Raw genomic sequence first — 24,987 nt, 5'->3', positions numbered from 1 at the left:
TTAGGAATATACCACTATACCTAGTAGTAGTCCCCTTTTTATTTTTATTTTTCTAATTTTTTTTAGTAGTCCCCTTTTATGTAATGCTTACAGCTTTAAATTTTTATTATACATTGTCTTTACTAATAATAGTACTCTGGCTTGTTCAATAAGAGAGATGTTGCTTCTCAAAGCTAAATAAAGTAAGATTCAACAGGCTTGACTTCCTAAGGTTTATCAGAATAGATTGTTAAACCCTACTGTTAATTCAAATCATCTGATTGAGGTGAGTTATGATACACTATCTAGCTATATAGCCCACCGGTGAAATTTAGCTTATTTTTGTATAGCATAAACATTAAGACTGTTTTTTTTTGCCTTTCCAAAACTAGTTATGCCCGTAAGGCCATATGGCCTGCTAAGTCTAACATATTTACTATATTTTATATCAAAAGACTAACCACACCTAATAGAATAGAAAAAAGAATATAGTTTCTGTTTTCCAGCTGATCTGAATTAAAATCTGGGTATCATCATATGATTACTTCATAAAACTGTGTATGTTACATAAAACACTTGTAGCTCAGTTTTTGTCCACTGAATAATGTAAGCTTGTGTTTGTAGAGGGCTGTAAATTCATAAGGTAAATAATGTGTGGGAATGGGATTTTTAATTCAAAAGGTATTATTAAATAACAGGATAAACTTCCATATTAAATTGTTTTAAAATTTGGTCTCAAATATTTAGTCTTTTTAAGATACCTTTCCTGTGTTTTTTGAAGATCAAATGCATCTTTGACTAACAACCAGAACTTAATACAGAGTCTTAAGGAAGATTTAAATAAAGTAAAAACTGAAAAGGAAGCCATTCAGAAGGATTTAGATTCCAAAATAATTGAAATCCAGGAAAAGGCCAAAACTATCACTCAAGTCAAGAAAATTGGACGCAGATACAAGACTCAGTATGAAGAACTCAAAGCACAACAGGATAAGGTAGTTGATGAACTCTTCTTTTAAAAATGCACATACATTGGCTGGGAAGGTGGCTCAGTGATAGAGCACTTACCTTATATGCTTGAGGCCCTGGGTTCAATTCTTCAGCACCACATAAGCAAAAAAAAATAAGCCAGGGGCTGGGAAGGTGGCTCAGTGGTAGAGCGCTTGCCTTGCATGCCTGAGGCCCTGGGTTCGATTCCTCAGCACCACATAAGCAAAAAGAAAAAAGCCAGAAGTGGCGCTGTGGCTCAAGTGGTAGAGCACTAGCCTTGAGCTGAAGAGCTGAGGGATAGCGCCCAGGCCCAGAGTTCAGGCCCCACGACCGGACCCAAAAAAATTTAAAAATAAAAAAAAATACATATAGAGATACATATATAAGGGTGAATATTTCTGAAATCTTTATAAGTTTGAATATTGTTCATTTTTATGTCCTAAGCTCAAACTTTAGCCTATAGTAATCTGCAGTCTTATAACATTAACTTTCACATGACTAGAAAATGTATTATAAACTCACAAGTTTGTTTTAGTAAATTCTTGGCAATTTAGTTGCTATTTTAATTCTTTGCAAATTTTATATATCCAAATTTCATATATCAAAAAACTATAGTTTTTATGATTAACCAGGCTTTGTATAATCTTTAGCAATTTCTCTGCATGTTTTCTATTTGTGACAGTGCCAGGGTTTGAACTGGCATCCTTGCATGCTTATTCAGCTTTCTTGTTAATGGCTGGCACTCTGCCACTTACGCCATGACTCCAGACCAAATTTTTTTATTTCTTAATTTTTTTAGTGGTACTTGGGTGTGAACTGACCATCTTGCATCCATTCATTTTAGTTGTTCCCAGCTGTTCTCTACTATATGAGCAATGTACCTTTAACTCAGCTTTTTTCTTTTTTTTTTTTTTTTTTTGGTCAGTTGTGGGGCTTAAACTCTGGGCCTGGGCGCCGTCCTTGAGCTCTTCAGCTCAAGGCTAGAGCTCTACCACTTGAACCACAGTGCCACTTCCTAGCTGAGCTTTTTACTGGTTACTTTGAAAATGTAGTCTTGGACTTTTCTCTACAAGCTGACTTCCAGTCTCAGCTACTCAGTAATTCTAAGTAGTTAGAATATAGGTTTAAGCCACCTGTGCCAAGCCACCTTTAGTATGCCACCACTTTTAATATGCTTTGCTTTACCCAGAAATGTTGACCAACGAAAACCATATATTCTTATGTAATCTTTTATACTTGATTTCATTATTGATAAAAGATTATTATAGCAATTCTGCAATGCATCATCATTTAGCTTGCAGTCTAATATTCACTTGTATGTAAAAACAATAAGTATATTACTATAATTTACTCTGAGGTCATGGAGTCTTCGGCTCAGTCATCTGGAGACCATCAGGACCAGCATGTCTCAGTTCAGGAAATGCAAGAGCTCAAAGATAATCTCAGCCAAGCTGAATCAAAGACAAAATCTCTCGAGAATCAATTAGAGAATCTGCAAAAGGTAGGAGTGAAAACAATAAAAAGTGTATTCCCTAATTCTTATTTTCCTTTATACCCCCAAGAAATTTGAGTTCTCACTGAAACACATATAAGTGTGTGGATGTTTGTATATATCCATGTATATATTTGTACATATCTTTTTACTTTGAATGGATCCATGTATATAATGAATAGCTAAATTTCAAGTGTCACTTCCACTTAATTGATTTGATCGCCATTTTCAAATCCTCACTTACAGTTAATGGAAAGAAATCAAAGTAACAAGTAATACATTGTAAATCTATAGCAAGAGTGAGAAAACTTTTTCGACCGGGGTCATTTGTCTATGTATAGTATCATTGGGCCACACAGAATTATTAGTAGAGGCAGCTGACAAGAAACATGATTTCATAGGCCTTATGTAGTCTCTGGGCTGTATGTTTACCCCTCTTGACCTATAGTTTATACTGACTTAAATGATGTATCCTATTTTTCCTTTGAAAGACATTGTCTGAAAAAGAGACAGAAGGAAGAAATCTACAGGAACAAACTGTGCAACTTCAATCTGAACTTTCACGACTCCGTCAGGACCTTCAAGATAGAACCACACAGGAGGAACAACTCCGACATCAGATAACTGAAAAGGAAGAAAAAACTAGAAAGGCTATTGTAGCAGCAAAATCAAAAATTGCACATTTAGCTAGTAAGTTTCTGTATGGGTTAATATTTGAACAAGGTACTGAAAATTGATAGTGTGATTTAGGCTTAAAATTAAAAGAAGAAAGAAAAGTAAACAAGTGACCTTGTGTATGTGTTCTGTTAGGCTTATATATTGGACACATCATAGAGTAATTTTGTTCAAACAGTGAATATGTCTGATAAATTTATGATGTCTTTATGCTGTCAAATAATCAAACAATACATGGTACTACAAATTTTCTACTTAATCTGTACCCTCTCCAGCTTTATGACAGATCTCGTAAGTCTGAACCGTGCTGCTTAGACAACCTTCTATAAACTAGACAGTGTTATATCTTACCAGTCCAACGATTTTTTTTTGTGTTCCACTTGGGGGTTGTGGAGTCCTGAACTTTCCAGCAGAGTATTAAGCAATATCCTTGAAACGCCTAATATTGCAGGGTTCCATGACCTTAGTCATTCAGCTTTGCTTAACTTTTTGTGCTATCTAGAAGTTCAAGATTTTTATGCTGAAATACATTTTACATTAGAGTAATAAGCTAAACATGGATAATCTTAGAACTTTGCTCACTGAGGTGTATAGTATATCAGCATGCTAAAGTATAGCTTCGGAATGAAGTATATAAACATTTCTGATGTTTGACGATAATAGTATCACATGGTTACTTTTTAGGTATAAAAGACCAGCTAACCAAAGAAAATGAGGAGCTTAAGCAAAGAAATGGAGCATTAGATCAGCAGAAAGATGAACTTGATGTTCGTATGACGGCTCTTAAGTCCCAATATGAAGGTCGAATCAGTCGATTGGAAAGAGAACTCAGGGAGCATCAAGAGAGACACTTAGAGCAGAGAGATGAGCCTCAAGAACCTACTAGTAAGGTGATTAGCTAATTCTGCTTGAATGACAGATTCTTTTCAATTAAAGTGTCTGGCAATTTAGGAGCCAGCATCAGAATAAATTTTGACTAAAATAATTCCAGAATACAGAAAATTGACAAGAGTAAAATATTTGGTTCTGTTTAATGAAATCTTGAGTGGAATAAGAACAAAACTCACTAGCTTTCTCTTTATAGGTCCCAGAACAGCAGCGACAGATTACATTGAAAACTACTCAAGCTTCTGGTGAAAGAGGAATGTGAGTTTTGATTGTTTCATAATCTTCTTTTCTTAACTAAAGTTTAGGGAAGACCTAGTTATCTTGGTGCGGGGGGAGCAAATCAGTATTTTTTGAATATATACTAAAGAGATATATCTGCAAAATTGTCTCTTCATCTTTTAGTCAATGACTGGTTTCAAAGACACACTACTACTGACTTTGTAATATTATAAAATATAAGTATAGAAGTCTGAGTTTAACAGATTCAGCCATTCTACACTAGGATGTATTTCCATCCACATTGCCTACTTTCAGACATTATCTGCAGTTTTTACTCAAATTGAAAACCTTTTTAGTAAGAGTTTTGAAATGGTAAATGAAAAGTATCACTCTACACTCTTTTAAAAAATAATAATCTCCCAAATGTATACAAAACAGCGATAGAAAAAATAATAAGGTCTGAACCATATTTAGTCCATAATTGCTAAACACGCACTTTAGGAAATTATGTACCTGTTTTTTATATAGTATGTAAATCTTATAAGAAATATTTATAATAAATTCTATGAATACCTTATTCCTTTATTTTCCCCTCTGCAAGAGCCAGCACATCAGACCCACCAACAGCCAATATCAAGCCAACTCCTGTTGTTTCTACTCCAAGTAAAGTGACAGCTGCAGCTATGCCTGGGAATAAGTCAACACCCAGGGCCAGTATCCGACCAATGGTCACACCTGCAACAGTCACCAATCCAACAACTACCCCAACAGCAACGGTGATGCCCACAACACAAGTAGAATCACAAGAAGGTTAGTAAAGGATCATAAATCTATTTGGCCTGGCCATTTACTCAGATTTATTTTGAGAAGATGACAGAATCGTGTAGGATAAAGCATTTAAAGCCAGTTATCATAGTGAAAGTTAATATTTTGGAATATATACCTTTCAAGATACTTACACTTATTTCCTTTCACTTTTGCCATTATTAAGGAACAAATTCAGCCTCCTGTGTGCTAGTCAAGCCTTTATACCACTGAGCTATGTTCCCAACCTCTCCCTTTTTAAATATTACAAGACAGTCCTGCTAATTCACCTGAGTTCCAACTCCAACTTTCTGCCTTAGCATCCTGAATAGCTAAGAGTATAAGCATCTACTACCATACTTGATCACGATGTTTAACAATTCAACATATTTCCTCCTCTCTTCTACTTTCTTTTTAAGCTAAAGAAGAGGGAAAATACATCTCTATAAATACATGGTATGCTTTTATAAAACTAAAATATTCACTTCTGATGGCTAAAGAATATAATAGGAAAAAAATAGTGATTAACACATTTTTATTGAAATTATCTGAACTCATTTTCTTCTCTTTAAACTTATAAACTTTATAGCTTACAGATTTTTTTTTTCCAGGTTTGGGCCTTGAACTCAAGGACTGGACACTGTCCTTGAGCTTCTTTTTTCTCAAGGCTACTGCTCTACCACTTGAGCCACAGAGCCACTTCGGGTTTTTTCTGTGTATGTGGTACTGAGGAATTGAGCCCAGGGCTTCATGCATGCTAGGCGAACACTCTACCACTAAGCCACATTCCTAGCCCAGTTTATAGAATTTTATAAATACCACTTTTACTTTCCTAGATTGACTTCCTCAGGTTCATGAGTCTATTTTTATTCATCTTTATTCACAATCCCAAAACATGTCTAGTAAGTTTGCAAGATATGTATTTCTGTAAGAAATTCTGTTAGAATTCAGAAAATATTACAAGTGCTTTGAAGTATATAATATAAATGCCATGAAAATACAAAATATTTTAGCTATATTTACTTGATTGCACATTAAATGTTTTATATTTTTGGGGGTCTTGGTTTTTTTGTTCTGGGGTTTTTGTTTGTTCATTTTTTATTTATTCGCCTATTGCTAGGGATGAAACCCAGCACCTTGCGTATGCTAGGCCAACACTCTACCCTAAACTGTATATCTCTCACTCCAAACGTATTTGTGTTAAAGTATTAAAACAAAATGATACTTAATGAAAAATACCCAATTTGACTTTGAGCTCCTAAATTTCTTTCAGTTTGTTTGGTTTTAATTTAAATGGAACAATAGATAGAAAAACCGTTTTTTTAATCTTATTGTAAAGTAATGTACAGAAGGGTTAAAGTTACATGAGATAATGAGTACATTTTTTTTAACAGTGTTACCTCCTCCCTCATTTTCTCCCCCTTACACTCCAACTCCCCTCTCCCACATGTTATAAAGTTCATTTCCAATATAATGTCTAGTGAGTATCACCATTGCATTGGTTCATCCTTTGTCCCACTCTTTGTGATTTCCCTTCCCATCCCCAAATCAGATAAACTTATATACAAGTCAGTGGGTTTGGAAATCAAAAACAGTGTCAACAGGAAATAAACCAAAGAGGGAAAAAAAGGAAAAAGGAAATAACTGTAAATAGTACACTAATAAAATCTCATGTATCCATTTCTGAAGAGTTCATTTTGTTAAGCATCATTTTATATGGTCATATGCACATAGGTATTGAGCCATTGTGATCCTCTGCTAAGAATATCCTAGACATATTCTAGTTATTACAGATGAGGGAAATGATGCAGCCTGTGTTTCTTTGCGTCTGGCTTACTTCACTTAATATAATTTTTTCCAAGTCTTTACATTTCCTTACGAATGGGGCAAAGTCATTTTTTCTAATGGAAGCATAGAATTCCATTTTGAATATATACCACATTTTCTTGATCCATTCATCTATTGAGGACATCTGGATTACTACCATATCTTAGCTTTGGTAAATAATACTGCAGTGAGCATGGTTGTGGTAGAAGTTTTAGTGTGGACTTGTTTGTGGTCATCTGGGTAAATGTCCAGGAGTGGGATTGCTGATTCATAGAGGGGCTCTATGTTGAGTCTTCTGAGGGAATGCCATACTGCTTTCCAGAATGGTTGAAGAATCTAGATACTTATTTATTTTGCCTACAAATTACTGCATGCTATTTTATCATCACATAAGTAACACAAAAGTACATAATACCTCTTCACTTAGCCAGTGTTCCTGCGTAGTATTTACATAGAAACACAAAAATGTGAATATGCCGTAGAATAGACAAAGGTAAGTCCAGCTCTGGTAAGACTGGATTGCTTGCTTACATTAAATACTATTGTTACTGTTTTTTAGCTATGCAGTCAGAGGGGCCTGTGGACCATGTTCCAGTTTTTGGAAGTACAAGTGGATCTGTTCGTTCAACTAGTCCTAATGTCCAGCCTTCCATTTCTCAGCCCATTTTAACTGTTCAGCAACAAACACAGGCAACAGCTTTTGTGCAACCTACTCAACAGAGTCATGCTCAGATTGAGCCTGTAAACCAAGAACTATCCCCAAACGTAGTTGAGGTTGTTCAGAGTTCACCTGTTGAGCGGCCTTCTACTTCCACAGCAGTATTTGGCACTGGTAAGTTTTAATTTTTGAATTAAGTTAGAGCAGACCCATGGATCTTAATTTCTTAGACTCAGCACATATCCTGAGTGTTCTTGTAAATACTTGTTTTTACCTGATAGGATAAGGAACGACTATATTCCTAACATCTCATGTTTATAATTGGCCCATTGTTTTTATTATTAAGTAAAAGAAACAAACCCAAACCTTATATGTAACTTAATAGATAGATCTTGGGCAGTGTTTCACTTAAGAAGTTCTGGATTATAAAAAAAGTCTTATATAAACTTTATAAATAGTTGAGTATCAGTACAATCAGTAAATCAGATATAGCTAAAAAGTTGGCTGACTTTATTAGCAAGTTAGATTAGCATTAGTAAGTTGAAGCTTAAGTTGCCATTTGTTTATTCATACATTAGCCCGAACCAGTTATGTTGATAGGCATTGATACAAGACCTGAATGTTTATATTCTTGTTCATGCAGTGTAAATACTGTATGTGGATTTATTCTTATCGTGTAATTTGAGACTTAAACTACATAATTTCAAAGTTTCAGCTACCCCAAGTTCCTCTGTGCCCAAGCGTACCCGTGAAGAGGAAGAAGATAGCACCATAGAAGCATCAGACCAGGTCTCTGATGACACAGTAGAAATGCCTCTTTCAAAGAAATTGAAAACAGTTGCACCTGTAGGAACTGAGGTGGGTATGAAATTCTTTTATTTACTTTTACCCTTATCAATAAAGTTAAAAATATTCTAATAGATGAAAAAATTAACCTTTTGTGGTCATAATATATAATATGAAAAACTCACATTGAAATAGTTTTTTTTTAACTAATTGGCCTGCTACTGTTACTGTTGCCAGAGGTATTCTATATTCTTTGACTAAATCTATTACCAGTCAGTTAAAAAGAAAAAAACACAAAAAATGTAAATTGAATTCCATTTCAAAGGCTTTTTTTTAATTTCAAGAATAAAGAAATTTATATTCTTGTTGACATTTTGCACTCTTAATCTACTTTTTATTTAAGGTTAAGATAAATTAGGAGTGCACAACAATCCTAGACAGAAATAAAAACGATCTCAGTTCGAGGCCAGCCTTGGGTTGGGGAGAGAGGCAGGAGGTGTTAATGGGACCCTGTTTCAAAGAATAAGACAGATGTCATGACTCACACCTATAATTCCAGCTATACAAGAAGAATAGATAGAATTATCATCTGAGGCCAACCCAGGCAAAATCATAAAAAATAATTCAAACAGAGGGGCTGGGGACATGTCTCAAGTGGTAGAGTACTTGACTAATAAGCATGAAATCCTAATTTCAAACCTGAGTACCACAAAAAAAAAAAGAAAGAAAGAAAAATGACTAGCCAAAATTTGTTCTTTTTGTTAGGACTTTTTATATCAAATTTTGTTTCCCTTTGTTAATTACCACTCATAAGTCAAATATCTTGAAAAAGTGGTTATATTTTATAAATAAAAAACATTTCTAACATAGCTTCACAAAATTGCAGATTTTGAGGGTTTATTAACAATTAAGAATTGGGCCAGGTGCCGATGGCTCACGCCTGTAATTCTACTCAGGAGGCTGAGATCTGAGGATAGTGATTCAAAGCCAACCCAGGCAGGAAAGTCCGTGAGACTCTTTATCTCCAATAAACTACTCAGAAACCGGAAGTGGTACAGTGGCTCAAGTGGTAGAGTACTAGCCTTGAGCTGAAGAGCTGAGGAACAGCATTCAGGCCCAGAGTTCAAGCTCCATGACCGACAAAAGAAAATTAAGAATTAGCAGAACAGGTGACTAATATTAAAATGATTGGTAAATTGTATATCATGATTCAGGAAGAAGTTATGGCAGAAGAAAGTACTGATGGAGAGGTAGAGACTCAAGTATACAACCAGGATTCTCAAGATTCCATTGGAGAAGTAAGTAAAAACAAAGTAATCTATTGTTGTGACAAATTGAAACAATTAAACTTTTAAAAATGTCTTTATATTCAATAAAATATTACTGGAATTAACCAGTACTCTTTCTGCTTTTCTTTCTGTGTATGTACTATGCTCCAAATTCATATTAAAGAATGTTTTCATATATAGCCAAGATCCTTCAAATTGATGAGTTATGAATAAACAGCCACTATTTTAAAACTATTTCAAAGAACAGGAATGCTAGGGGAGTCTTACTGGACCATAATGCCACATTTCATGGTCTTTCTTTGTTTCCCATTCAGCATTAACATAATTCATAAGATACACTCTATTTGTACACTTACATTTTGATTCTCATTGAGGCTTCTGCAGAACAATTTGACAAAGGGAAAGAGAATGTAAAGCATGGGGTTCCCGTCTTAGCTTCCCAACTTAAAAGCTGTATGACTAACTGTAAGCTTGTTATTAACTCTATAATTGCTTTACTGTTAGAGCTCTATAACACTTAAAGACATTATAGAGTTCCTAAAACAGTGTCTGCCTCTTAACCTTACAGTATTACTATTCTCATTCTTTTGCCCCTGATGAGAATGCAAAAGTTAACTAACTTTGTAATGTCCAAGTGTTCTAAGAAGTATACTGGGTAACTTTGAATAAACATAATAGCTATATAGGTGAAAAAACTAATACCCAAATAAGTAATGGAGCTAGGTTAACACAGCATTGGAGCTGGGATTTGAACCCAGCCAGTGTAGTTCTGAGGTGTCCTCTTCAGCTTGAAAAAGTACTTTCTGTCTGGATAACGTTCATGATCTTTTCGTTGTGATTTTAACTATGTAAATTGCTTAGAAGCAGTCACAGATTACAAGCAGATTTTAGCTTTTGAGATGCATTAGTTTTCCAAAAACACCTAACTAAGAAGTATGTCTAAAGGATAGAAAAGTTATTTGAAATAAGACATGGGTTTCTGGTTAATTGCCAGATTTGGTTAAGTTATGCCCAAATTTTCTCAAGGAAAGTTTTTTCTTGAGATTATGTTTGACTCAAAAGTATCATTTAACTTTCCATTGTATGTTGCTTTTTCCTTTAGCTGAGCAAATCACTTTAGGAAAATTTTTTTATTATGCCTTGACTTGTTTTGATTCCCATTATGGCTTAGTTCAAAAGACTTGCTGGCTTATATGGAAGAAAAAAAATGCTATTGCATGTTTAAGCCAAAATCCATCTTTAATAGCAAGTAACAGAACTTAAGTTAAACAGCATATTTCAGTAACAAAATAGAATTGTGGAAATAACTGAGCAAATAGTTATTTTAATGTTTGATGGAAGTTGTGTGTCTCATACAAAAAACTTAGGACATTGTTTCAGAACTTAGAGTTCTTTGGATCTGGAAATATTTGGAGAGACACTTACCTATTGAGCATCCTTTGGGGTCATTATGTCACTTTTCATTATGCTTCATTATCTGTAGAATGTTCCTAGTCTATATCAGAAATTGAATGAGTACTTTATGTGCTACACAATGTGCTTATATTTATATTCCTTTATTACTGACGTGAATCCTACCTAACAATAGGTACAATTACTGTCCTGCCCATTTTTCATATGAAATTCTGAGAAGTATTTCATTCTTTAAAACTTATAAGCTTATTGCTAGGCACAGTGGCATGCCTGTAATCCCAACATCTCAGAGGCAGAGATAAGAAGAGCACAGTCCAAGTTCAGACAAGACAAAATGCTGCCCTGTCTGAGAAAAACTAACAAAGAAAGAGCTAGCTAAAGCCAGCTGCTTAAGTGATAGAGCAAATACCCAGCAAGCATGATACTCAAAGTTCAAACCTCAGTACTGACAGGAAAAAAAAAGAAAGCCTTTTCCATATTTATAAAGGGGTACAATGTTCTATCAATATCAGTTGTGTTTAATATTTTGGGTATATTCATTAAGTGTGTTCAAATTAATTTCATTGCTTCCCTCATTTATGAAGTGGCTGCTAAAAAGACTAGGATTTCATTTGTAGCTTACATTTCTCATCACCTATATCTACAAGGCAATACAGTAGTTATGAATATATACATATTTGTATAAATCTTTTCTTATCAGAGCATTTCCCAATAAGATTCATAGTATGTTCTACTAGAAGATAGTAAAGAAAGTCAAATGTTTATGATATATTTCACATTGATTCTGCTTTTGAACTATAATTTCAAGAATAAAATAATGCTAATCCATAAATATTTTTTAAGCTTTACTTTGAAAGTGATAGCTCACTAATAGTTTTAAGTATATTTGATATTTTAAATTTAATGTTTAAAGGGAGTCACCCAGGGAGATTATACACCTATGGAAGACAGTGAAGAAACATCTCAATCTCTACAAATAGATCTTGGACCACTTCAGTCAGATCAGCAGACGACAACTACTTCATCTCAGGATGGACAAGGCAAAGGAGATGATGTCATTGTAATTGACAGTGATGATGAAGATGATGATGAAGATGAAAATGATGGTGAACATGAGGTGAACTTGGCTTTGAAATGATCTGGTATTTTTAAAACTTGTTTTGCATTGTGGGAGATCAAACCCAGGGCCTTGGGCATATACTTGTCATATTGTACAGCTCAAGCTGGCTTCCTGAATGCTGGGATTACAAGAATGTATACAACCTGGCTAAGTAGCTTTAAACTATAAGATAAAAGTATTAAATCTTGATATTACTAATATATGTCAGTAAAATCTGATTTCTAGTCTAATATAGTAGACTAGATTAGCTGATTAGCTCAGGAATTAAATTATATAATAAAAATGTACCTAGAGACAATGATGGAAAAAACCAGTTTAAATTTTGTGGGTTTTTTTTTTTTTAATGAATACTAAGTCATTTGAAATTTATTCCCAATTTTAATCTTAAATTGTTGATAAATGTCTGTGTTAACTCAGTTATAAGCAATATTGTTTCTGTAGAAACAAGGTATTTTTTCTTTTGAAATCCTATATTTCAGAAGTAATTGATGTATCATCATTAAATAGTATGTTTTTTGTGGTAAATTGTATTTTATTTTGGAATTTAATCCTACATTGACAGCGTCTCTCTTGAAATTTTCTTATCAGTAAAGCAACATCTTTTTTAAATTCCTAATATGTTATAATTTTGTTGTTCTTTGAGTGTGTTGATTTAATTGTGGATAGAATTGAAGTACACTTTCGTCACCTGCCTAGCATCTTTGCAGTCTCATGTGAACAGACAAAATCAGTCCTTATTGTATAATTTTATGAAGATTGCAATTACGCTATTTAGCCATTGAGCTAGTCGTATTATGCTCTCAGGACAACCATTCCTTAAGTGGGTCATTAACATGTGCAAAATCTATAGGCCGTATCCTAGATCTTTTTCACACCTGGAGATTTTTTTACTAGGATTATGAAGAAGATGAAGATGACGATGATGATGATGAAGACGATGCAGGGATGGGAGATGAAGGTGAAGACAGTAATGAAGGAACTGGTAGTGCAGATGGTAACGATGGTTATGAAGCTGATGATGCTGAGGTAACTGCTTAGAATTTTGACCATTTTCTTTAAATGCTTACTTAGAAAACTTGCTCTTTTTCTTTAGTACAGAAAGAGCTTTGTTAATCAAGATACTAAAACCTATCTTTATACCCCTTTTAAATCAAACCTTTTAAAGGTTTGATTGGTTGATTTGTCTTTGCAATGGTTCATCTTTGATTCATGATACTGCTTTGATTTACTTGAGCTTAAGTCATTACATTTTGTTTGCAGGGCGGTGATGGCACTGACCCTGGTACTGAAACAGAAGAAAGTTTGGGTGGAGGTGAAAGTAATCAGAGAGCTGCTGATTCGCAAAACAGTGGTGAGACTTCATTAGCTTTAAATCTGAATGTTTGTTGTGATATTTTCTGACCTTACAATTGTGCTTTATTATTTAGGTAGTAAGACTTGGTAAGTTGGGAATAAAGCTTTTGACACTATATTGTGCTTTCATAAAGTCTGTGCAGTGCCATTACAATACTAAGTACTATTTCATTTGATTGTTGTAAAATTTAAATGAATATGCTATAAAACTTAAATAAGAAATTTCTAGTGGATCATAAAGCTGCTTCTGGTAAAATCCTATGTTGGTAAAATTAAATCAGGGAAATGTAACAGCAGTTTATAACCAGAAGAGGTCAGTCTAACCAGTATATATTGGAGTTACGCAGTGTTGTCTTGCAACAACCGTGAAAAGGTTTGGTTTTACTTTTCTTCTGTGTTGCATAGTTAGTTTTAGAGGCATATAGTTTTGATACTTTTTATAACTAAAAGTTCAGTGTTCCCTGAGAGCAAGTATTCTCAGCCTTGTTTTCCAGATTTGAAGCACATTGAGATACTGACTGAATACTTATATAAGACTTTTTTCTGTTTGGGTTTTTTTGTTTGTTTTTATTTTGTTTTGGTTTTTCAGTCAAGACACAAATAGACCTAGTAGTCTAATTAGGGAATGGATGGATTTGGTACATTTTGGAAGGTTACTTAATAATTTTCTGGGGACCCTCTGTTTCTAATAATTACTATGTACTTAGTAGGTTTGGGTACCAATATGAGAAATTAGAATCAAAGAAGGTGATTTAACCAGGGCACATACATCATAGCAAATGTTAGAGCAAGGATCTGATTCTAGACCTCAAAATTTTAACTACAAAATTTTGATATAAACTTCACTTCTGCATATACACGTGAGGGGAACATTCCTAGTGGTAAAGTATGTACTTTTGGGTATTGTCCAGGTTACTTTGTGGCAGATTTTTAGTCCAGAATTACCTTTTTCTGTAGGTGAAGGAAATTCAGGTACAGCAGAGTCATCTTTTTCTCAGGATGTTGCTAGAGAACAGCAGCCATCATCTGCATCTGAAAGACAGACCCCTAGAGCACCACAGTCTCCTAGAAGACCACCACACCCACTCCCCCCTCGCCTTACCATTCATGCTCCACCTCAAGAGCTAGGACCACCTGTGCAGGTACTGAAGAATAAACTGATGCTTCTCAGAAAGCTAACAGTCTTTGCTTTTTCTCCTTAGCATGACTCTCGGTTCTCTCTCTTCTCTCAAATGAATTTTATAATGTTTGGGCATAATTTTGTGTCTTTTTAAGACTAATACCTGGTTTCTTTTCCTTTCAAAAATGGATTGATATTTAGCAAGGTAAGTCTTACAAAAAGTTGTGTATAAATTGAAAGGGCTATAGTCATAGCAAATAAAATTCTGATAATGATTTCTACAAGTTAACAAAGACTTTCTTGGATTTTAATTAAAAAGAAGTATATTTTGGCAACTCAGTACCACTGGTTTTTTAAGTTTTTCTAAAGTGCACATGATTTTGGGAAAGGAATTTAGTTAACCCTTTTTCCCTCATTTGTTTGGAATCATACATGTTTCCACTTTTAACATGGATAAAGGTAAACACATCTTTTATGTTTTGCATATAGTGGCTTTACATATATCTTAGTAAGAGGCTATTGCAGTACACACCATGTAAAGTATGAAGATTCTCCTAATCTGTGAGTTTTACCCTTGAACATAATATGTTAAATATGGATGCTGCTAAAACACGTATAGTTAACATAGCCCCAGCTCTTCAAATTGAGACATTAACTGAGAAACAATTGAGAAATCAGATCTCTGAAAAATAATTAAACCTTAAAATTCAAAAGCATAGTTGGTAACATTTTTCTGACAAGGAGATAGACGCTAGACTCATATACAAATAAGAGAGTATTATAAATTAGTTTTAGTTTAAATATTAATATTTTGTGCAGTGATGAATAACATTTTTATTCATTAATATAATTTAAATGTGTGTGCATGGTAGTATATGCCTATACTCTCAGCTGTTCAAGAGATAACAGGCTAGTGGCGATTTGAGGCCAGCCTGAGCAAAAGTTAGGTAATTCCTCTCTGGAAAACAAAAACACAAAATATAGAGGGTATGTTCAAATGTTCAAATGCTTGCCTAACAAATGGATGACTCTTATAATGAAATTAAAAAAAAAACTAGTTTCTTCAGTGTAAAATTTTACTAAGGAAAATGTCACAATTTTTAGAGAAAATATCCTCAAAACATTATCTGCTAACATTGATTACTTTGTTGGTTAACAAGCTATTTTTATTGCTATTGAGTGCTTTATTACCTGATTTTTTAAAAACAAATATAATCTGATTTTTAACACAAAACAAATATAATGTATTTTTTAACAGAGAATTCAGATGACACGGAGGCAGTCTGTGGGACGTGGGCTTCAGTTGACTCCCGGAATAGGTGGTATGGTAAGTATGCACCTTCATGGAGATATGTGTAGTCATGAACATGCTATTGTGCCTGTCAGTCACCATTTCCTTTCTTTGTTTCAGCAACAGCATTTTTTTGATGATGAAGACAGGACAGTTCCAAGTACTCCAACTCTTGTGGTGCCACACCGTACAGATGGATTTGCTGAAGCTATTCAGTAAGTTAATAGAGAAACTTAATCAGGGACGAAATCCTGTTCCCTTGCTAGTTTACTTGTTTATTAGTTATTTGCTGCGTCCTTCTCTGTTACATATTAGCTCCCAGAGTAGAAGAGTTAAGAATGTAGTGTTAAGGAAAAGTTTATAAATGTGAAAGAAAGTTGTTTCTAGTAAGAATGTTAAAGATCATATTACAGTGATTAAGAAGATGATATCTACATCAGAAAGTGTTTGAAAGCAGCCTCCAGGTAGGGCTTAAGCAGTAGCAAGTTTTTTAAGTTCACCTCCTCTTCGGGTAGGCTCACTTTAAAATGAGAATAATACTATAATAATCCCTACTTCATAAGTTGTAGGAGTTAGTGAGTTTATATTTTCATGTTAAGGTATTATTTGTCAAATGGTAAATGCTACATAGATGTTAGTGGATATGTTTATAATTCAAGTGATTATAGTAGTAAGATTATGAATGTGAAACACCTAAAGCATCTAACTATAACCTAAATAGTGTAGGTAAATTGAAGCATAGCAATAGAACCTGGAATAGAAATAATTTTTCCAACAGTTAAGAATCTAAGGCCAGGTGCCGGTGGCTCACGCCTGTAATCCTAGCTACTCAGGAGGCTGAAATCTGAGGATCGAGGTTCAAAGCCAGCCCGGGGAAGGAAAAGTCCGTGAGACTCTTATCTCCAATGAACCACCATAAAACTGGAAGTGGCACTGGCTCAAGTGGAAGATCACTCACCTTGAGCTGAAGAGCTCAGGGACAGCCCCCAGGCCCAGAGTTCAAGCCCCACAACTGACAAAAATAATACTAATAATCTTAGGAGACTTAATAAGTGATCACATTAAATTAAATCAGAGTTGCTTACATATATTTAGCATTTCCAATTATGTTGATTTAGGTAAGACTCAACTTTGAGGCAATTATTGTTGTCATTTTACAAGTAAGATTATTGAATGCAGTATAAGGATATTAACTAATTTGCCAAAAGTCAGCCAGCCAGAAAATAGCAGTTTTTATTTTTATTTATTTTTTGTCCATGACCAGGACTCGAACTAGCTTATCTGTTGGTTTTATTCATTGGCTGGTGCATCTAACCAGAAGTTTTTATTTTTATATCAAGCATATAGAAGCTGTGCTAACTTTTGTGCTCTACCAATCCTCTTAAAGAACTAGAAGGAAGCGGTAGAGCGCTAGCCTTGAGCTGAAGAGCTGAGGGACAGCGCCCAGGCCCAGAGTTTAAGCCCCACGACCGGACCCAAAAATAAAAATTAAAAAAGAACTAGAAGGCTTATCTTTTGGAGGTACTGGGGCTTGAGCTCAGGGCGTTGCAGTCAAGCAGTAGGCTCTCTATGGCTTGAGCCATTTCTCCAGTTCTGGGGATAGACAACTTTTTCTGTAAAAGTTCTTGTTTAATTGTGGATGAAATATTACTTGCATAATAAGATATATTTAAAGATTACAATTTGAAAGTTTCAAGCTAGGTATATGTAGCTCAATAGTAGAATGTTTGCCTAGTATGTAAGGCCCTAGTTTTAATAGGTTTGAGGACTTCAGAGAAAAGAAAAAGGAAAGAAAAATGTAAAGATTCTGCAAGTTTGGAAATACCCAGTAGTCTATATGTAGTAACACGTAAATATGCTTATTGGTAGCAAAAGACAAACTGTATTTTTACTCCAAAAAGACACATTTCTACAAGTGTTATTGCTTTTTTTTAAAAGCAGTACTGGGGATTAATTCAGAACTTTGTACTTAATAGGCTTGTACTCTACTACTTGAACCACAACCCAGCCCTCTTTTTGTTTTTACTAAGTTTTTTGATTTTTTTATTGTAAAAATACTGTACAGAGGGGTTACAGTTATATGAGTAAGGTAATGAGTACATTTCCTATCAATTATTGTTACCTCCTCCTTTGTTTTTCCCCTACCATCCCTTCCCTCCTCACCTCCCCAACTTCTCCCTCCCCACCCCTCAAAGTTGTAATGTTTGTTTCCAACATAGTGACTTGTATGTCTCGTTACAGTGGGTCATCCTGTAACCTTATTTCAACATTTTATTATTTCCCTTCCCCTCCCCAAATTAGAAAAATGTATATACAAGATTCAGGGCACTGGAATCAAATACAGTGAAAACAGGAGTTATACCCTGGGGGAAGAACATAACAAAAGAAACAAAAAAACACATGGTACATTATAAGTACATTAAAAACAACAGCAAGAAAGATAAGGAGTTTTTTCAATTAGTTATTTTTCAGTTAGGGCCCAAATTTCTTCCCAGTCTCTGCCTCTTGACTAAATGGAATTATATAAGGGTGTGTCACTATGCCAAGCAACAGATGTCAAACTCTTCAGGCTCTAAAAATCACTAGTCCCCAAACCTTTTCCTAAAAACTTCATAATAGCAGTAGTCTTGGAGAGAATGGACCTGACCAATACAGATTTTCCTGTTAGGAAAACTATAAATTTAACTTCATCATTTTTTATTTCAGACTAGTTATCTGAATAAAAGTAAGACTGAGAAAATTAGAATTATTATTTTTGACTGTTTCCTAGTGCTTTAACAAAATATGAAAGACTAGGTAACTTACAAAGAAAAGAGGTTTCAATCTAGTACAGTTTTAGAATTTGATCAGCTCAGCTTTGGTGAGCAGATGGTGACAGATAGTCTTAGAATGGCAGAAATTCTTGCATTAGAAGGGTCAAGATTGCCTCTCCTCCCCCACAAAAGGGGGCCAGGACATGGCCTGGCTTGTACTTTACTCACAGCCTCTGGTGGGAATTTACAGTTATCCCCAGAGAACTGTTAATCCTTCCAAAAGCAGTACCTGAAAAGAAATTACATTGAGTTCTATTTAAAGTTCCACTATCCCCAGCATCACTATACTAGGCATTAAGCCTCCAGCACATTAATCTTCTATGAAATAATTCGAGTTTGTTTCTTAGAGAGCAGAGATCTACATGACTTTGGGGGTAGGCAATGAGGAAATTTGGAGTTTTAAAGACGCCATGAAAGAGAAAGGCTTTCAAGCTAGTGTTGAATAGAAGTCATTCAAGAGTTAGTACAGAGCTATAATCCTTGACTACCTAAGGAAAGATACAATAAGAAGTGACAAAGAAGGAAATAATACTGAGTTTTACATTCTGAATTATGGGAAAGAGGATCAATGATAATGTTAAGGGGAAGGCAAAATCCTAATTTTAGCCATCGAATAGGATTTTTCTAAATCTTAGAAGGCAACTTGTCAATTCTCAGTAAGCCAATTAGGCAACTTTTTTCTATGACTACAAACCTCAAAAATTAAACCTATCCTCTTTATACTATGTTTCCTGGTGATACATTTTGCTTTCATTATTCTAACATTCAAAAATGTGAACACAGTTGAGTAGAGCTGAAAGTTATCAATCATAGGTTTTTCATACTGTCACTGTTATTGACAACTAATGTTGAGTGTTTTTATAAGAAGTGTATATTGCATTATTTTCTGTTTTTTTCCCCAATTCTTCACTACCTTTTGCTATATTCTGTCTACTATTGTGATTTAACCAGGTAATCTGAAATTTCATCTTAGTTTTTGTTCATTTAGTTCCCCACAGGTTGTTGGTGTTCCTAGATTCCGGTTTGGGCCACCAGAAGATATGCCACAAACAAGTTCTAGTCACTCTGATCTTGGCCAGCTTGCTTCTCAAGGAGGTAAATAGCTAAACCCTAAGATTTCCTGAATTTGTGTGTATTCGGTAATAAACTACTTTGATGGATATTTTTATTTCTTTTGATTCCTAGTGCTGTGCTAATGTGGTAAATACTCGGGTTTATATACTGAATCAGTAAACACTATACATAGATATTGGGTGTCCATGGCTTATACCTATAATGCTAGCTACTCAGAAGCCTGAAATATGATGATCACAATTCAAAGCCAAACTGGGCAGGAAAAGTACATGATATTCTTGTCTCCGATTGATAAGTAAAAAGCTACAAGTGGAGCTATGGCTCAAGTGGTAAAGCACTAGCTTTAAGCAAAAAGCTAAGGCATAGCACCTAGGCCCCAAGTTCAAGCCTCAGTACTGTCATACACAAGCACACAAATCATTAATTGTAACCTATTCTCTGTTGAATTAGAATGTTAACTCTTTAACATGGCACATCTCTACCAATGTGAAATTCTTTGTTGGCTTCATATGGATTTGAATTTTTCCAGCTTTGTGTGTTAGGACAATTTCTAGAGTTTAGTATTCAAATCTTGGCCTAATTTACAATGCCATTTCTTAATAGCTTTGTAACCTTATGAGGTGTGCATTTAGCTTTATTGAACTTCAGTGTCATTAGCAAAAAGGAAGATAGTGATAACTTGCCATTTTGTGAGAAATAGATTCTAACATAGTAATTGATAGTTGGAATTCAATAAAATTAGCTTTATTGAAGCTTAATGAAAACTTCACCAGGTGCTGGTGGCTCAAGCCTGCAATCCTAGCTATTCAGAAGGCTGAGATCTGAGTATCACAGTTCAAAGCCAGCCTTTGCAGAAGACCATGAGACTCTTATCTCCAATTAACCACCAGAAAAATCAGAAGTGGAGCTGTGGTTCAAAGTGATAGACCACCATCCTTGAGCAAGAACTCTGGGACAGTGCCCAGGTCTGAGTTCAAGCCCCATGACCGACAAAAGAATGAAACCATCATACAATTTAACATATTAATAAGGAGTGAAATTATTAAAGACATTTCAGCTACATTTGAAGAAAGTATTTAAACTATTTAAAATTTTGAGAGCTTAATGTCTGCTTAATAGGATAATTCAATTGTGGGCTTCAACAGTTTCTGTTTCTCTGCTTAATTTTTTTTTCTTTTAGATACCTTGGATATTAACAGTTTAATATTTTCAGATGTTTAATAATACTCCAAATTGCCTTTAGGTTTAGGAATGTATGAGACACCCCTCTTCCTTGCTCATGAAGAAGAGTCTGGTGGCCGAAGTGTTCCCACCACTCCTCTGCAAGTCGCAGCCCCAGGTCAGTAACAAAGCCAGACTAGTCAGTTTTGTTTGGGTTTTATTAGTATCATGGAAACCTGTGAGAAATAGTCTAGCTAATAATTTACAAACCACAAAGTTAAGTTTTTAATTTCTTCTCTTTCTAAAGTAACTGTATTTACTGAGAGTACCACCTCTGATGCTTCAGAGCACGCCTCTCAGTCCGTTCCAATGGTGACAACATCGACTGGCACTTTATCCACAACAAATGAAACAGCAGCCGGCGATGATGGAGATGAAGTATTTGTGGAGGCAGAGTCTGAAGGGTAAAAATTTATTTTGTAGTTTTTTGCTTGCTATTGATTTCTATTTTTGTTTACTCAGGAAATAAAAAGCCTATTGTACTGTATTTTTTCAGTAACATCCCATTAAAAGAATAAGTTAAAACACTGTATTTTGAGAGTGTGTATATATATATATATATGTATGTATGTATGTATGTATATGTATGTATGTACATATATATATATATATTTGAGAGGATATTTTACAAATGATATATTTTTGAACTTGGAGAATATTATAGAAGAGAGTTTTGAAAGCCTTTATCTTCCTGAGAATTATAGAATATATTCTAGAGTAGTATATTTCTTTAAAAGTATTGATAACGTTTCATTAATGCAGCTGCTTGAACTTTTCCCCAAGAAAGAAGTCTTTCTGTGAAAATTAGGATATGGCTCATTTTCCATTTCATAGTTGATTCTCAAGTGATCCTCATGATTTTATAGGCATGTAATGTCTGAAATAACTGGCTTAAGGAGGCTTAACAGAAGCAGTATTTTCATAATAAGTATAGTTAATCCAGAAGAAGATACTCGATTTAATGGAAGGAGCTCGTGGGTAGTGGTTGTGGAGATAATAACTTTTAAATGGAACTAATTCTTTGTAAAATGTACTACTTCATAGTTAGAAATGAGTTCAGATTTCCTAGATAGAGCTCAAAAACTTGGTTTTATCTAACATTTTATATGGGCCAGGTATTTCTCATTTATGACCCGCACAAGACCTCTGCAAACTATCATTTCATATTTTACAAATGCTAAAGCTCAAAATGTGGTAAAGTAATCTAGTTAGGCTATACTCAGAGGATAGTTGAAACCCTGACTTGTGCTCTTTACTTTTTTATAAGCAGCTCTCAGCTTTAGTCTGTAGTCCTCAGAGATATCTCTCAGGCTATTATTTCTAATAGCTTTACTGATGTTTATTCCTGTTATTCTTGTACTTGATTCCTCATTTGCTTCTTTATAGCAGAGAGAAAGGTGAAGTTACAACTGTATAGCTAGGAATTTCACATACTTATAAACTCCTGCCTGGGCTGGAGCCTGTGATGAATTACTGATAATGTTAGTAATTGTTAATACTGTGAGTTATTTTAGTGCTCTTGCTTTCTTGTTTTCTTTGTGCCTGTCCTGGGGCTTGAATTCAGCCTGTACACTGTCCCTGAGATTTTTTTTTTTTACTCAAGGCTGGCACTCTACCACTTGAACCATAGCTCCACTTGGTGGTTAATTGGAGATAGAGTCTCACAGACTTTCCTGCCAAGCCTGTCTTTGAAGCACAATCCTTAGATCTTAGGTGCCTTAGTAACTATGATTACAAGCATAAGCCTGTGCTTCAGAGCACACCTCTCAGTCTGTTCCAATAGTGACAATGTTGACTGGCACTTCATCCATTCTGGATGTTCTTGCTTTCTTAAAAAACTATATTGGAATTTATCAAAATCTAGATAAAGACCAGGTACCAGTGGCTCATGCCTGTAATCCTAGCTACTCAGGAGACTGAGATCTGAGGATTGCAGTTCAAAGCCAGCCCAGGCATGAAAGTCTGTGAGACTCTTTTCTCCAGTTAACCACCAGAAAACCAGAAGTGGCACTGTGGCTCAAGTGGTAGAGTGCTCAACTTGAGCTGAAGAGCTCAGGGACAATATTCAGGCCCAGAGTTCAAATCCCACAACTGACCAAAAAAATAAAAATCTAGGTAATTAGTTGCAATGAGTGTCCAGACAGTGAACATCTTTATCAAAAGGTAGCCAAAACTCAATGGAGAAAATGAAAACTAATAAAACTGGTGAGAAAAGTAATGAGGCAAAGCCAACTTGAGCTTTTTTCCTCTTGTTCATTGTGTGTGTGTGTGTGTGTGTGTATCTGTATCTAAAGTTACTTACAAGGGAAGTCAGTTTAAGTGATAATTGTGGGAACAATTACATATTTCTAATGCATTTTTATTTTCTTAGTATTAGTTCAGAAGCAGGCCTAGAGATTGATAGCCAGCAGGAAGAAGAACCTGTTCAGGCATCTGATGAGTCAGACCTCCCTTCTACTAGCCAGGATCCTCCTTCTAGCTCTTCTGTAGGTAAGTTTCTATTCCAATGCAACTTTCATACTTTACACTGGTTTGCAAAGACACTCATGAGAAATAAATGGGTAATTCCTTTTTCCTGGTTTTAAAATACTATTTTACCATTAAAGGGAACATGATTTGTAGTTAACTCATTATTAAAGGAATATTCTAGCACTGATAATCAGAAAGTGATCCTTCACAAAAGAATAGTTCATTTATGCTTCCAAAGGATGTTAATGTATATACTATAGACTTCGCAGGCTCCCTTAGGAGATGCTATAAAGGTTGTGGGGGATGAGCATACTGGGAAGGATGCTAAGGAGTGGTAGCATCTATTTTCAAATCAGAGTAGTGGTGGCATTTTATTTTTCATACATTTTACCATCCCATATGGTATCTGATATAAAGAATTAAGGGGAAGGGGCTTAGTTGCTTGAAGATAAATTTAGAATTTACTGATAATATAGTGTTACTGATTTTGGCTTCTCAGATTTAAGATGACTATGTTATTCCAACGTTTTTTAAAATAGTAATGAGCATTTATTGAACACTCATTATTTCAGTAAGTATTCCTTGCCCTTTATATATATATATATTTTTTTTTTTTTTTTTTTTAATCTCACAGCAGCCCAGTGTGGTAGCTATCATCATTTTACAAACGTAGAAATTATGGCATAGAAAAATTGAATGAATTTTTTTAGGTCCAATAGCTTATAGATAATGGACAAACAGGATGCAAATACAAGAAGTTTGGCCTTGAGACTCCATTTTTTCTTGTTTTTGTGTGTTTTTCTTTCTCTATTTTTTATTATTAAAGGTGATATACAGAGGGAGATTCCACTCTTAAATAAGATATGCTAGCTTATCAAAATTTTTAAGCAGGTAGTCACTTTTTTTGGGGGGGGTGGGGGGTCCAGTTGTGAGGCCTGAACTCTGGGCCTGGGCGCTGTCCCTCAGGTCTTCAGCTCAAGGCTAGCACTCTACCACTTGAGCCACAATGCCACTTCCGGCTTTTTTCTTTATGCTTATGTGGTGCTGAGGAATTGAACCCAGGGCCTCATGCATGCAAGGCAAGCACTTTACCACTGAGCCACCTTCCCAGCCCATCACTTTTATTATTGAAGAAATTAGTACTCCATCTTCCACTCTGGTTTTCATTTTTATTCTTCTGTAGCAATACATCTGAAATTACTAGGAACCTTCATATTTTGTGACAGACCTGCTGAGTCAGTACTTTTTAGCAGTTATGTAACTTTGCTGTCCCAAGATCATATTCTTTCCCTCTCAGCTGCTTTTCTGTGAAACGTAAACCTATTGACCAATATCTTTAGATTAAGATCCTATTTCTACCTTCTAACAACTTAGAACCTTAAATATTATCACATTGTACTCTGAAATAGAGATCGAATCCTGTACTCCGAATTAGAAGTAATGTGTATATAAATTGTAGAACTGAGTGCTTCGTACATAGAAGGCTCAGAAATTGTAGTTATCATGATT

The 24,987-nt window shown here is 34.9% G+C and overlaps 1 protein-coding gene across 1 annotated transcript in view; it reads left to right on the top strand.

Moving 5' to 3' along the window:
• The window catches only part of Tpr (translocated promoter region, nuclear basket protein), a 56,609-nt gene that overhangs the window by 29,688 nt on the left and 1,934 nt on the right, over positions 1 to 24,987 (top strand). Inside the window, exons 32-50 of the mRNA XM_042674324.1 lie at positions 761 to 971; positions 2,324 to 2,467; positions 2,950 to 3,148; positions 3,818 to 4,023; positions 4,218 to 4,279; positions 4,842 to 5,050; positions 7,431 to 7,703; positions 8,239 to 8,387; positions 9,530 to 9,613; positions 11,931 to 12,134; positions 13,032 to 13,163; positions 13,398 to 13,488; positions 14,448 to 14,632; positions 15,869 to 15,937; positions 16,022 to 16,116; positions 19,703 to 19,809; positions 21,032 to 21,127; positions 21,257 to 21,413; positions 23,381 to 23,499. Of these exons, the coding sequence (XP_042530258.1) occupies positions 761 to 971; positions 2,324 to 2,467; positions 2,950 to 3,148; positions 3,818 to 4,023; positions 4,218 to 4,279; positions 4,842 to 5,050; positions 7,431 to 7,703; positions 8,239 to 8,387; positions 9,530 to 9,613; positions 11,931 to 12,134; positions 13,032 to 13,163; positions 13,398 to 13,488; positions 14,448 to 14,632; positions 15,869 to 15,937; positions 16,022 to 16,116; positions 19,703 to 19,809; positions 21,032 to 21,127; positions 21,257 to 21,413; positions 23,381 to 23,499 (2,792 nt within the window). The remainder of the gene's footprint in view (positions 1 to 760; positions 972 to 2,323; positions 2,468 to 2,949; positions 3,149 to 3,817; positions 4,024 to 4,217; positions 4,280 to 4,841; positions 5,051 to 7,430; positions 7,704 to 8,238; positions 8,388 to 9,529; positions 9,614 to 11,930; positions 12,135 to 13,031; positions 13,164 to 13,397; positions 13,489 to 14,447; positions 14,633 to 15,868; positions 15,938 to 16,021; positions 16,117 to 19,702; positions 19,810 to 21,031; positions 21,128 to 21,256; positions 21,414 to 23,380; positions 23,500 to 24,987) is intronic.

The sequence above is a fragment of the Dipodomys spectabilis genome, unplaced genomic scaffold (genome assembly GCF_019054845.1).
Source record: "Dipodomys spectabilis isolate Male_0828 unplaced genomic scaffold, ASM1905484v1 ptg000019l, whole genome shotgun sequence".
Classification (NCBI taxonomy): domain Eukaryota; kingdom Metazoa; phylum Chordata; class Mammalia; order Rodentia; family Heteromyidae; genus Dipodomys; species Dipodomys spectabilis.
This window is presented reverse-complemented; position numbering and strand designations above follow the sequence as displayed.